Source organism: Triticum aestivum, chromosome 2B (assembly GCF_018294505.1).
Source record: "Triticum aestivum cultivar Chinese Spring chromosome 2B, IWGSC CS RefSeq v2.1, whole genome shotgun sequence".
Classification (NCBI taxonomy): Eukaryota; Viridiplantae; Streptophyta; class Magnoliopsida; order Poales; family Poaceae; genus Triticum; species Triticum aestivum.
Window position 1 is genome coordinate 95,151,584 of NC_057798.1, and position 13,500 is coordinate 95,165,083.

The window sequence follows — 13,500 nt, forward strand, 5'->3', positions numbered from 1 at the left end:
GACATGCTTCACAGCCGACCCCTTTCATGTGTCATGTCCTCTGATCTCGGCCTGTCCATCTTGAATGGCGGTCACATCTGGTCTTGAGTTGCCGGTGTAGATCTCCGACCTCCATGGAAAGGTTCTCCCATGAAGCCGGGGCCCACGAGCTAATTTCCCGTGGAATACTCACAGAAAATTTTGAATTGGGCACCAGCCCTGCGTGTTGGGGGAACCAGACCCGACTCAGATCTAGTTGGTCGAGCCGGACCAAGTTGTCCTGCTAATTATTGGTCGAGCAGACGTGCGCTCGCAGAGAAGCAGACCCCATCAAGGACACATCCCATCATGACGATGCCTCGATCCCCATGCAACTTAGCTGCTTTTTAGTGGGAAGTGAGCAAAGCTATCCTATCCCGCGTCACAGCGCGGTTGTTGTCGTTACTTCTCTCGCCAGGGCATTATAAGGGAGGGGCATATCAGTTCGCTCATTTCCCCTTCTTCATCTTTCTCCAGCGCCCTGGCTGTCATTGCTCTTCTCACCGGAGCTCTCTCTCCATCGCTTTCCTCTCCACGCGCACGCCCACTGACGACAGATGGCTGCCTAGTCGACCAAGATCCAGGCGATGAAGAGGGGTGCCACGTGCAAGGAGACCGGCGGCGGCAGGGGAAAGCTGAAGGTTGCCTCCACCACAAAGGGGAAGTGGATGGCCTCCACCAGCACTGATGAACATTGACAGTGCAATACATTGGGGGTGGCCCGTCGGCCAGAAAGTCCGCAATTGAGCCGGCCTCGGGGCCCAGGGGTCTGGAGGCTGTCCGGCTCGGGAGAGGAGCCGGGGGGGGGGGGGGGGGCAGCTCGAAGGGAGGGAGGGGGGACCATCTTGGTGTACAAGCCAAGAAAGCCACGAGGCGAGATCAGTTGGGAACATCTAAACCATGGGTCTCGTTCCCCATATAAGGCGATGGTAGGGGTAGTTATAGAGAAAATAAAATCTTGTAGGTTTTTGGAACCCTAACCCGAATTATAGTAGTTTTATGCTATTTACTCGCTTAAGTTCCAGATACTCAGGGTTTGATTCGTGTTCTTTGTTTCATGTGCAGATAAATGACGTGTTTTTAATATGCAGACAACTTTTCTTATGCTATATAAAGTTTGGATTGGTTGTACCAGGATACACAATTTTCTAGCTTTGCAATCTGTGTGTCATACATGAGGATGGTCAATCCTGACACGAACACTGAGAAATAACAGTCATGGAAATAAGTTGCATGTTCTTCTAGGATGGATAAAATAAACATACATATTTCATTTATATATATGGGTGAAAATTCCTATTGTTCTATCAGAAAATATGGACAGGCGCTGCAAAACATGCCATCAATGATCTAGAAAGCAGTAAGAGCAGCAGAAATAATGCAAGTTATTTCAACTCTAACTTGCTTCCCTGAGAAGCACCATAGAGCAACAATACTTCCAGCACAACAGAGTTCACCATACACAACAATAGAAGACAAGTTCATAATTTTGTCAATTAACTATTCAAGGGCTGCACTAGCTCATGCGCCCCCCCAAAAAAGCTGCACTTGGGAACAGAACATTCCATGAGAAGAACCATAGAGCAACGATACTTCCAGTACGACAGAGCTTACCATAAACTACAATACAAGACGAGTTCATAATTTCGCCAATTAGTTATTTATTTAAGGGCTGCACCACCTCCTGGACCCCCCAAAGCGGCACTTGGGACCTGACCAAAGGTAGATAGATATATGTGTCAATCTAATGAATCATTTCGAAACGTAAGTGTACGAAAGGCGCTTCTTTAAGGTGATAGTAAAGAAAAGCAATGAACAACTATTGCTAGAACGGAGAAATAAACTCAGTTTAGTGGTCTGCTTGTTGCCAGTATTTTCACAATGACAAAACCTAAAAGAAAAACACAACTATTTAATACATTTTTTGAAAATTTGGTCTGTCAAGCTTGTGAATCTCCATGGCAGTTAGAACATATTTAAAATGCCTCTGTTTTACGCAGGTTGCTACGGAGGGTTTAAAACAGGTCAAATTTTGAGTCTAAGTGCAGGTTTTATCATGAAGTAATGAAGGTAGTAGGAGCAAAGGATAAGGATTGGTAGCTAACTAATTGCATCTTCTCTCTGCCAAACCCATATGAGCAATGTATGGTTTCTCATGATCACAGCAGAACTTGATATTTTCACCATAATCTTGTGGGCGATGCTCGGCCAAATAGTATTGGGGATCTAAGCAGCTTGACCACACAAATAACTTCTATGCCCTACACTTTTCATGAAACAATTTAGTGATGGTTGTGTGCAGAATGCAAGCTAAGAAGACCAACTGAACATAACAGGTTGATGGTGTCAAAAGAACAGTTTTATACACTAAAAAACCGAAATTTTCTGCCAAGTTCACTACACATAAGAGCGGAAGACATACATGCAAATACAGAAAATAATAAAAACTAGATGAGTTTATATAATAACGAAGTAATGCACAGTAGGGCTAGAAGAGCTTGGATTATTTTTCTTACCACGAGGAGGAAACAGGCGAGCAATCTCCGCCTTGGTCATATCTGCAAATGGGCCCAGTTGAGACACTTGCGACGATCTAGAATTGTTGTTTTTGTACACGCGCATTGCAGAAGCCCTAAATGAACTGAACCGACGGGTCATTTCTTCATGGCTACGAGATACCCCACGATACTTGCACCAGCATTTATACAAAGCCCACAGAGATTCCTTGGACTTAATGGAATTCTCATCAACAAGGGGAAATTTTTCTTCTGGATTTATGTCCGCCACAAAGCCGCGGAGTCCGAGAATTTCTTCTATCTCAGAACCGTCTGCTTCAGTAGCACAGAGTTAAAATTCGATTGTAAAATAACATCACTTGTAATAATGCTCTCAACGGAATTAATTTGATTGAAGGCAGAGACATTAAGATATCATGAATCATCATAAACCAGTTTTTTAACCACTTAGTTTTACTAAGAAAAATATGCCTTCTAGATGTCCGAATGAGTAAGGCCCAATCCCTGCCAGCTTTTTCAAATAGATCTACTGATGACAAGAAGAAATAATATGGTAATTTTGGGTATTAAATTAAATTCAGATCCAAGTAAGGCGAATTCCTTTTCATATCCAAAGCCCGAGAATCCTTTAGTATTCAGATACAAACTCTGAAAGAGCTATCATCCAAGTAATGAGAATTCCTTTGGAATTCGGGATTCAGATCCAATTGCGAAAAGAGCTATCAGAATAACATGGGAATTTTGGCATTCAAGACTTAGATCGAAATTACGAAAGAGCTGTCTCGGATTACCTGCAGCTGCAGACATGCGACGGATGGAACCGCCAGTCAGAGAGAGCCGGGGGAGACACGGGGAAATACTACCAGCAATATCTCCAACGGGGCGTGATGCTAGGGCTGCTCGAACGAGCTTGGACGCGATGAAGGCCATAGCCAGGGTACGTGAGGAGGCAGCAGAGCAACCTCCTCGTCACGGTTAGAAGACTCCGTTCGTTGCGGAGATCGCGGAAAAGTGGACACGGATGGGAACAATTAGGGCTGACCGCTTTGGATATTAAGGAAGGTGATTGTGCATATGCCATATGCTTTTTCCCCGTTGACGTGCATGTCAGAAGATTATAACCATGAAATTATGATATATTTTTTTGCGAGAAAACTTTAGTCTATTTATCAACAATCAAGATAGTACAAAGAACAACAGAAATAAAAATTACATCTAGGTCCGTAGACCACCTAGCGACGACTACAGTCACTGGAGCGAGCCGAAGGCGCGCCACCGTTATCGCATCTCCCTTATCGGAACCGGGCAAATCTTATTGGCCCAATAGGACCAGCGCACCAAAACAACAGCCGCCGCCGATGAAGAGAAGCGTAGATCGAAAGGATCTAACCTGTAGACACTCTGACATAGACGAACAAAGATCGGATCCATCTAAGACAAACGCCGACCGAATCCCACGAGATCCGTCGAAGACACACCTCCACACGCCCTCTGAAGATGCTATAAGCACCACCAGGACAGGGGCTAGATGGGAAGAACCTTATTCCATCTTCAAGAAGTCACCCCCGCCTCATCTTCCTGAGCATGACATAAACCCTAACAAAACTAAAAAAAAACACCTAAAAATGGAGCCCTCTCGCCGGCAAGTGCCAGGATCCGCCGCGCCTCCATGGTCTTTAGTACCCCACGGTAATGGTTATGGATTTAGGGTTTGTAGATATGCATCGGTGGTCACCAATTTTTTTAATTATTTTTGACAAATCGGTGGTCACCAATTTATATAGAGCGAAGGGTCTTTTTTTCCCGAGAAACTGGCAGGAGCGCTGCCTTTAAATTAGAAGAAGAGAGAGTGTTACAAATAGTTTTCACAAGGCTTTTCCCCATAAGAATCGGGCGACAGGGGAGCTTCCCTAACATCATGGGCATGCGGATTACTCGCGAATGAGAAAACCACTGGATCTGTGCAAGCGAATATCTGTCAAAGCTAGGTGTGCGACTTCTTGGTAGGTCAACCTCTTGCCGATGAAAACCCGACAGTTCCTCTCCTTCCAAATGTTCCAGAGCATGTAGATCATGGCACCACTACGCTCCCGCCTGTTCTGAGCTGGAACACTGGCAAGGAAGCCCCCCCACCACGTGTTGATGGAGGTTCCATCGTCCGGTGGGCTCGGATTAGGCATTCCCTCTGCGGCATTGATGGTCCTCCATACCGCGTGCGAGAAGGGACAATCTCTACAGAGATGAGTGACCGTCTCATTGGATGCCATGCAAAGGCGGCATATCAGATTGTGTGGCCATCCATGGATTGCCAGGTTTTCCACCATGAGGATTGTTCCATGTAGGACAAGCCAGGCGAAGAGCTTGCATTTGGGGGTGGCATGTGCTTTCCAAACCTTAGCAGAGTGGAAAGGCACCACACGACCAGAGAACTACATATGGTAGGCAGACTTGCTGGAGTATTCCCCTGAACCCGTCCAGTTCTAGCGGATGGAGTCTGGATGGGAGGGGTCAATGCCGGTGGTCTGCAGAAGCTGCCAAATGTCGAACACTCTCTTGAAGTTGTTGGATCGCTCTCGCCTTCAATCTCCTCCGGACAGAATCTACAATGAGCCTCAGTGCAGGGGCATGTGTGCGGCTTTTTTTTTGAGGGGTGAAAAACAATTTATTCATCACCAAAAACCACATGATGTGGTATACATGAAAGGTCATGGGGGTTTCCAAGCCACAAGTGGCGTCCCGGACCCTGCGAAAGAGCAAATTTAGCTAATCTATGTGCCTCATAGTTTACAGCACGACCCTCCCAAACAAAATTACAATTAAAAGTAGATGCGCTGAGTTTTATTTCGCTAATGATAGTACCATATCGTCCTCTGACCCCCTTTTGAATGTTCGAGACAACTTCTTTGCAATCTGAGGAAATGATGAACTGTTGCAAGTTGAGGTCCTCTGCCAAAGCTAAAGCCTCCTGGCAAGCAATTGCCTCCAAAGCAGTAGGATCGTGTACACCATAAATGACGAGTGCTGAGCTTCCAAGATAGAATCCTTGGTCATCCCTACAGATAGCAGCGGTGGATCCTCCCCGCTCAAACCTTACTCCTGCGTCCACATGAATTTTTGCATATCCCATAGGAGGAGCCTTGGGTCTAGCAGCAGGCGCCACATGCGATACCGTTCCCAGGACGACGCGCGAATTGCCAGTACCAACAATTTCCAACTCTGATATGTACCTGTTTACAAAGCATGTGTGGATTGAGGGCTCTGGAAAATACCTTCATGTATCGCTTTTCGCCGTGCCGACCAGATAGCCCACATAGTTACCGCAAGCAACGTGAATTTCTGCTGCGATAGAGTTTCTATAAGGGTAAACAACCATTGCTTGGCGGAGGGTTCAGTGATTTCCATCATTTGCTGCACAAGATCACTATTGCTGAGAGCCCAAGTGCACCTGGAAGCGGTGCATTCGATGAGAGAGTGTCGCCATGAGTCAAGCGCGCCACAAAGCCCATAGCTGGCTGAATCTGTCATGTGGCGATGCATGCGTACATCATTCTTTGGTAGCGACTGTCTGGACAAGCGCCACAAGAACATCCTCACGTTAGCCGGAACACTCGTCCTCCACAAACTTTTCCAACTGTTCTTCTCTGCATTTGAGCTCGAGGGGCCCGTCGTTCCCTCCAACCATGCTTCTCTTTGCTGCTTCGTTGCTACGAGCATGTTATAAGCAGATTTCACTGTGAACATGCCATGCTCATCGTAGTGCCAACTCCAAAAATCAGGAATATTACGGGTGCAGAGGGGAATCCCAAGAATAACAGTAGCGTCCATTGGCATGAAAGTTGCCTCCACCACCGTTCTATTCCAAGTTGCAGATGTATGATCAATTAGTTCCGAGACCAAAGACGGCGGGTTCTGTACTCGACTGCCATAAGGGCGAAGCATCTCATCCCTCGGCAGCCAATTGTCACTCCAGATGTGTGTCGTGTCGCCATTACCCACCCGCCTTATTAAACCCTGTTTTAAGGTGTCTCTTCCTTCGATGATTGCCCTCCATATCTGACTAGGGTGGCTCCCGAGGCTAGCCTGCAAGATATCTGAGTTTGGAAAGTAAATGCTTTTCAGAAGCCTTGCACTCAGCGTCTCGGGGTTCTGTAACAATCTCCATGCCTGCCTTGCCAACATAGCCAGGTTGAACAACTCGAAATCTTTAAAACCCAGACCACCCATACCTTTCGGTTGGGTCATAGTTTGCCAAGAGACCCAATGAGGTTTGCGTTTGCCCTCTTTGCTCCCCCACCAGAATTTCCTTATAAGCATATTGAGGTGTTCGCACAATCCTCTAGGGAGCTTGAAGTAAGACATAGAGAAAACTGGCACTGCTTGGGCTACAGATTTAACAAGGACTTCCTTACCTGCTGCTGACATTGTGTTTGCAATCCATCCTTGGACTTTGCTCCACAACCGATCCTTTAGATATTTGAAGGCACCATTCTTTGAGTTACCAATGTCAGATGGCATTCCCAAGTACTTCTCGCTTAATGTCTCATTTGGAACATTGAGCAGCTCCTTGATCTCATCCCTCACAGACTCAGGCACTCCTTTACTGAAGAAGACTGATGACTTTGCAAAATTTATACGTTGACCAGTTGCCTGACAGTATGTGTCCAGAACCTGGTTAACCTCATCAGCACCCACACTATTAGCCTTGAAGAACAGCAGTCTGTCATCAGCAAATAACAGGTGATTCACTGGTGGAGCCGAGGGGGCTACCTGCAAACCACTTAAGTTGGATAACTCATTTTTGGATTTAAGAAGGCACGAAAGGCCCTCTGCTGCTAACAAGAACAAGTATGGGGAAATGGGGTCCCCCTGTCTGATTCCACGGGTTGGTGTGAACTCCTGTAGTTTGTTTCCATTGAACATTACTGAGAACTTAACTGTGGTGACAAGATTCATCACTATATCCACCCACCGAATTGTGAAGCCCAACTTTAGCATTATAGCTCTCAAATATTCCCACTCGACCCTATCATATGCCTTCATCATATCAAGCTTCAGTGCACACGATTGATGCTTCTTCGCCTTATTATGCTTCATAACAAAACTCACAAGCTCCAACATCTATCTGTAGTGGTATGTATAAAGCCCATCAGCCCAACCCAACGAATTAAGCAACCCAACAACTACTGAAGAGAATTCTCGAGCGACCTCAACCTTAGCCATCATCGACCAAGCTCTCCCCACGGCCCACCGCCACATCACCCCCTCCTCTTCCCTCTCCGGCGGCCTTGCCATCGGCAAGATGATTCGTCTGTTTGTTTCTTTTTTTCTCCTTAGGTTTTTGTTTTCCCGGCGGCATTGAGGAGGTGGTGGGGGTGATGGTCTTGGGAGTATTTTTTGGTGGATCCCTCGATAGGTATTAAGCCTAGGTGAGCAAACCGAGAGGAAACATGAGATTGTTTACCCAGGTACATGCCCTCATGGTGGAGGTAAAGCCATACTTCCTGCTCGTGTTGTAATGCTTGAGTATATGAGTGTAGAATCGAAAGTATTTTTCTCAGCTCGAGCTCAAATGTTCCTGGTATGAATAGTAAATTCCAAAATAAATTCAAAAAATCTGACTTTTTTTTGGGTGGCAAAACATTAAGTAATGTTTGGAGTGCTTGTAAAGTTTCATCATGGAATCACATTCGTGGGAAAAAAAATAGAGCTTCAAAATGCGTTCGAAAGTACCATTTTCAGAGCATCAATTTTTTTAACCATGACTTCCACGAATATGATTTCATAATGAAACTTTGCAAGCACCCGAAACATTACTTAATGTTTTCCCAAAAAGAATCAAAAGTTTTGAATTTTATTGTCATTTTTTTCGAATTTACTGTTCATCGAGGAGCATATGAGTTCACGAGCAGATATTCTGCATCCGTGTACAATAACGATCGGGGGATCGATAATACTTCCTCCGTTCCGAAATAATTGTCGCTGGGAGAAATCTCCAACCAGGTGAAAATGAACGAAAGTACAGAACTACCCCTAACTTGAAATCAGATCGTCGTCTTCCTCGTTGTCTTCCTCCAGGGCAGCGCATCCAGGCCAGCAGCAAGCCCCTCCTCCTCCTCCAGCTGATCGTCCAGACCAGGAGCAAGCCCATCCTCCTCCTCCTCCTCCACCCTCCACCAGTAGGAGCCTCCGTCAGGCTCCTCCCTGTCGTCCAGCTGCTCGTCCCCGTCGCCAGCAGCAGGCCCCTCCTCCTCCGCCCTCCACCAGCAGGACCCTCCACCAGGCTCCTCCCTGTTGTCCAGTTGCTCATCCCCGTCGCCAGTAGCAGGCCCAACCTCCTCCGCCCCACTGCCCCAGTTTTGTCGCCGCCGCCCTAGCGTCCTCGCCCCGTTGCCCAGACAGATCGTCGATGCGCCCCCGCCTGGTCATCGCAACACACACCACTCCAGGCAGGTACTCCTCACCTCAAATTATAGAAATTAACAACACAAGATTGATTCAGTTAAACAGTACATCAGAATTTGAGGAATCACTAGAATTTCAAATTCAGGACTCAGCTGAAATAAAAGAGACAAATAAAGGAGGCAAGTGTAGCCTGCAGCCCACATTTCCATCAGTCATCCAAATATGGCTAACTAAACATGGCTTGCTTTGGTTGTGTGATAAGCTTACATTTATTCTTTAAACATGGCTGGCTTTGGTTAGTTAGCAATGGCACTTTCAATTAACATTCATAGCCAAGAAAAGAAAATGTAGGGTAAAGCAAAGAAAAGAGCAGCTGGCAAGGTGCACTATCTGCTTCTTACTGTAGACATGAATACAAGGAGTACATCACTCTCTGTCTATAGGAGTAATATGAACATCATTCTACATGGGTCTCTGAACATCTTCTTACAAAGTTGGAGCACAAGCACTTCATTTATCGATCTGTATATCATGGAAGAGGAACCGAAGAATGTGCATGTACTTACAATAGTCTTTTGTCTTTGTACTCCAAATCTGGAAGCAGGCAAAGATTTTCTGTACTTACCAAAAAGACACTAAAATTGGAGTCTACGACAGTCTTTTGTCTACAGGAGCGAATATGCACTGGTGTACTCAAATTCTGGAAGCACTAGCACTGGTACTGTACATTTGTTTGCTTCAGTAGATGTATACACAAATCTGGAAGCATGCAAAGGTTTTCTTTACCTACCAAAATCTGCTTCTGCTTTCTGGTAAATGGCTTGCATCGTCCTTAAATGAAGTGCATTGAAGTAGTCCTATTAAAAGATGAACAAAAAAATGTTACTCCTACACTGTACTGAAAAAGTTGCACAAATCTCTACTGCCAAGCCTTGCATTCACAGAAATGAAGTACTCCATACTCCATACTGTACATCCTTCCACAAGCAAAGAAGATGCCAACAAAGAAGATGCACATAAATCTCCACTCCATGCTTTAGTGAATTTAGTGAATCAAGTCTGTAGAAGCTGCAGGAGATCACTACAAATCTCTACTCCATGCTTTAGCACATTCAATTACACACAGGAGATCATAGAAGAAGATGTGGAAATCCCATAAATCTGTGAGACCAGCCAAATTTCATTGCTTGATGGCCATTTAGACAATTTTAATAGTGATAAACCTTATTTTATTTTAGTCAAAGCATCACAGTGACAGTGCTTATTTTATTTCAGTTTTTACAGTGGATACGGTTTTGGCAGTAAAATCTGCAGTACTCCAATTTTACAAACTGAAAACTATGACAGCACAAGTAGATCTCAGTTTCCACATGGAAAATACACTTCTCGGCTTTACAAACTGAAAATTACTGTATGATAGAGCAAGCAGATCTCAGTTTCAAAATGGAAAATACACTTCTTAGTTTTACAAACTGAAAATTATGACAGTGCAAGCAGATCTCAGTTTCCACATGGAAAATACACTTCTCAGCTTTACAAACTGAAAATTACTGTATGATAGTGCAAGCAGATCTCAGTTTTAAAATGGAAAATACACTTCTCAGTTTTACAAACTGAAAATTATGACAGTACAAGCAGTTTCAAAATCTCCAAGAAGTCACCTGGAAATGCAAAGTCTCCAGGGGAAAGCACTCGAGTAAGCTCATCACCTGGAGAACTTCACAATAATAGCCATGATCTTCAAGCTATGTTTATAAGCCGATCTCAGTTTTTCAGTTTCACAAGCAGATCTCAATTTTTCAGTTTTGACAGTCAAGCATCCTCACCTTTGCTCTGTCGCGGGAGGCGACAGTGGTGGCTGCCCTATCCCCATGAGCTCGACGTGACGACCTCTCCTCTCTCCGGGCCCCGGCGACTTGCACCAAAACACCAACGCTGACCGTGCCTCCCCAACCTTGTACAGGTATATATGACGGTCCATTTTCAGCAATCATACTGTACATACAAATTTGTTGCATTTGTTCAGACATCACGGACAGCAACTTATCAATTGCCCATTTTTTTGTTGGCTTTACTACTATTGCCCCTAACATTGACCAGGACCATGATCCTAGATTAAATTGTGCAAACTTCTGGGAAGAAAATTACTCCTGCTTTCAAGTTTGTGATATAACCTGAAGGAGAAAGAGTTCATTATCGACCAGACAGGTTCAGTTTTTTTACCTCATTTTCCATTCCCACATTATCTCAATGCATTTTCAGCTTGATTCAGTCCTCCTCCATTGTCGTCATCAGTCCTCCTCGTCAATCTGCTGCGGCCGCACGGCTGGCTGCAGGCAGGTTGATGAGGGCATCTACTGTACACAAGGCCCGCAAATCAAATCAAGCCCAATTCACAAAAGAAACATCAAATCACATGGCCGGAAGAGGGGAAGGGAACCTGCTCTGCTCCATGTAAGAGTTGGAGGAAGAAGAGACAACATGAAGAGGAGGACTGCGCATCAGGGACGAGTTCGGAGTGGCGCCGGTAAAGCTCGGAGATCTGCACCTGCTTGAATCGCCAAGTTCAATCCTTGTACCGCATGAAGAGAGTAGATGAGCAACAGCGAGGGAGCTAGGAGGGGGTGACGTACCGAAGGGCGTTGGAGTGGAGGAAGGCCATTGCAGAACGAGCCTCCGCACTCGGGATCAGCCGCCGGAGAATAAAAATGAGATCTTTGCGACGGTGGCGGCGGCGCGGGCGAGGGAGAGGCAGCGGCGACACAGGCGAGGGAGAGGCGCCGAGGACGCGAGCTAGGAGAGGCGCCGGCGACGTGAGCTAGGGAGAGGTGCCGACGACGCGAACTAGGGATTCGGCTGAGCGAGATAGCGAGTGCGTGAGTGAGCGAGAGAGTGGATGAGGTGGGAGGGTAGTTTATGAAACAGCAAAAAAGATTGTACGTGCCGAACTTTGTACTCCCTCCGTCCGAAAATACTTGTCGAAGAAATGCATAAAAATGAATGTATCTAGAACTAAAATACATCTGGATACATTCATTTCTCCGACAAGTATTTCCGGACGAAGGGAGTGCTAGAAACTCCCGGCGACAATTATTTCGGAACAGAGGAAGTAATCTCTATACATGGTTCTCTCTATTAACTAGCCTAGCTCCGACTTATATGGGTACTTGCGCCGAGAAGTGCAGCCATGGACGCAGTGGCATATGCATGCACGGCATCGACGGTGCCTGTGCCATCGCGATTAGAACAGCTGGACGTGCTAGTTGGCGTATAGCCGAACATTGGAGAGCTAGTTATAGCGTATTTCGTATTTTCAGAGGACCCACTGACTGAACTATCTGACACGCGCAGGCGTGCTTGCAGGCAGGAGGATGAATACGACCGTTGGCATGGGAGCATTGTACAGTATAACGTAAATACTTTTCCACCACGATGTATTTAAAGCCATGCAGCCGGTGCGATCACGCTCACACGCCTTGGTAGACAGTACTGATCCCTGGCAATCTCCTTTTTCCACCACGCACAAGCATCTCCCTTGTCCGTTTCCAAGTGGTCGTGCCAAAGATGTCCCGGAGCTCCTCGTCCGTTCGCCGTCTCCGGGCAACTCCACCCCCGCTGCCATTGATCCTCTGCCCAAGGTGCCCAGCGACTAGGACCAGGTGGTTGGCGTCCGGTTCTACAAATGCCCTAAGGCTGGCCATAGTGGGGGTAACATAACCTGTAACATGCACTTGGAACTAGCAAACATGCTTATGTGGCACATAATTAAAGAGGAGAGACAGGGTTAGAGTAACATAGGTAGATACCATATCATGTTAAATGCTATGCTACTTTGTGTCATGCATGGCAATAAATATGATCATTTATGATACTACTTTATGTTACTATGCACTATGAAGGTAGTATCATACACTAGTATCATATGCATGATACTAGTATATGTTACTCCCTACTATGACCAGCCTAACAAGTCTGTAAGAGCAACTCCAATGGGGTGACTCAAACGGACAGCAATTTCGTCTATTTTTTGTCCGTTTGGGTCGGCCGCCTGCCCCACGTCCGCCCTATTTTTAATATGGGTCAGCAGCGCGCCCAACGCGTCGACCCATATCTGTCGGCGTGGCCAGCTGGCCGCCCAATATTACATTGATTTGCATTCAAACATATTGTCAAATAACATAGTTTATCAAATAAAATAGTATAGTTTTACAAGCCGAATACAAATAAAAATGTTTCACATAGTTTTGCAAACGAATAAAAGAAGGTACATCTATTAGTTGCCAACATGGGCCCACATATGCTTAACCAAATTATTTTGCAGTTGCACGTGAGTTTCCCAATCACACATGTCTTGATGAAATTGGGTGAACTGTCAAACATTGCCGCTACTCCATGCTCAGGCACAACATTCTCACTCTGAAACTAAAACCCTTGATCATACAGACGTTCCGGGCGCTCGTCTTCTACGATCATATTGTGCATGATCACACAAGCAGTCATCACCTTCCACAGTTTCTGCGTGCTCCAGGCATTAGCAGAATACCGAACGATGCCCCATCGAGAT

At 45.8% G+C, this 13,500-nt stretch overlaps 2 protein-coding genes across 13 annotated transcripts; both read right to left on the minus strand.

Annotated features, from left to right (window-relative positions):
- Positions 1-1,421: 1,421 nt before the first annotated feature.
- On the minus strand, positions 1,422-3,624 carry LOC123040607 (uncharacterized). The gene is made up of 3 exons (XM_044463401.1): positions 3,326-3,624; positions 2,535-2,846; positions 1,422-1,730 (listed from the first exon to the last, which is right to left on the minus strand). Exons 1-3 carry the CDS (start codon positions 3,462-3,464, stop codon positions 1,684-1,686), a joined length of 498 nt encoding a protein of 165 aa, XP_044319336.1. The 5' UTR covers positions 3,465-3,624; the 3' UTR covers positions 1,422-1,683.
- Positions 3,625-8,354: 4,730 nt separating this feature from the next.
- Positions 8,355-12,142, minus strand: LOC123043664 (uncharacterized). 12 transcript variants are annotated; one of them, XM_044466183.1, is made up of 7 exons: positions 11,570-12,036; positions 11,377-11,484; positions 11,160-11,290; positions 10,763-10,931; positions 10,598-10,681; positions 9,727-9,793; positions 8,355-8,995 (listed from the first exon to the last, which is right to left on the minus strand). In XM_044466183.1, the coding sequence occupies exons 3-7, from the start codon at positions 11,177-11,179 to the stop codon at positions 8,838-8,840; spliced, it is 498 nt and encodes a 165-aa protein (XP_044322118.1). In that variant the 5' UTR covers positions 11,180-11,290; positions 11,377-11,484; positions 11,570-12,036; the 3' UTR covers positions 8,355-8,837. The 12 variants fall into 12 exon arrangements, 4 of the variants coding, with proteins under 4 accessions (XP_044322118.1, XP_044322119.1, XP_044322117.1 ...); XM_044466184.1 differs by having other exon boundaries at positions 11,160-11,293; positions 11,377-11,487; XM_044466182.1 differs by having other exon boundaries at positions 11,160-11,293; positions 11,570-12,034.
- Between the last annotated feature and the right edge of the window lie 1,358 nt (positions 12,143-13,500).

Coding starts and splice junctions, on each gene's coding strand:
- LOC123040607 (XM_044463401.1), bottom strand. CDS start 3,464: ATGGCCTTCATCGCGTCCAAGCTCGTTCGAGCAGCCCTAGCATCACGC. Junction 2,847..3,325: donor TCGCATGTCTGCAGCTGCAG/GTAATCCGAGAC, acceptor CTACTGAAGCAG/ACGGTTCTGAGATAGAAGAA. Junction 1,731..2,534: donor TCGCCTGTTTCCTCCTCGTG/GTAAGAAAAATA, acceptor ACCTTTGGTCAG/GTCCCAAGTGCCGCTTTGGG.
- LOC123043664 (XM_044466183.1), bottom strand. CDS start 11,179: ATGTGGGAATGGAAAATGAG. Junction 10,682..10,762: donor CCTCCCGCGACAGAGCAAAG/GTGAGGATGCTT, acceptor TTATAAACATAG/CTTGAAGATCATGGCTATTA. Junction 8,996..9,726: donor GAAAGCAGAAGCAGATTTTG/GTAGGTAAAGAA, acceptor CTATAATTTGAG/GTGAGGAGTACCTGCCTGGA.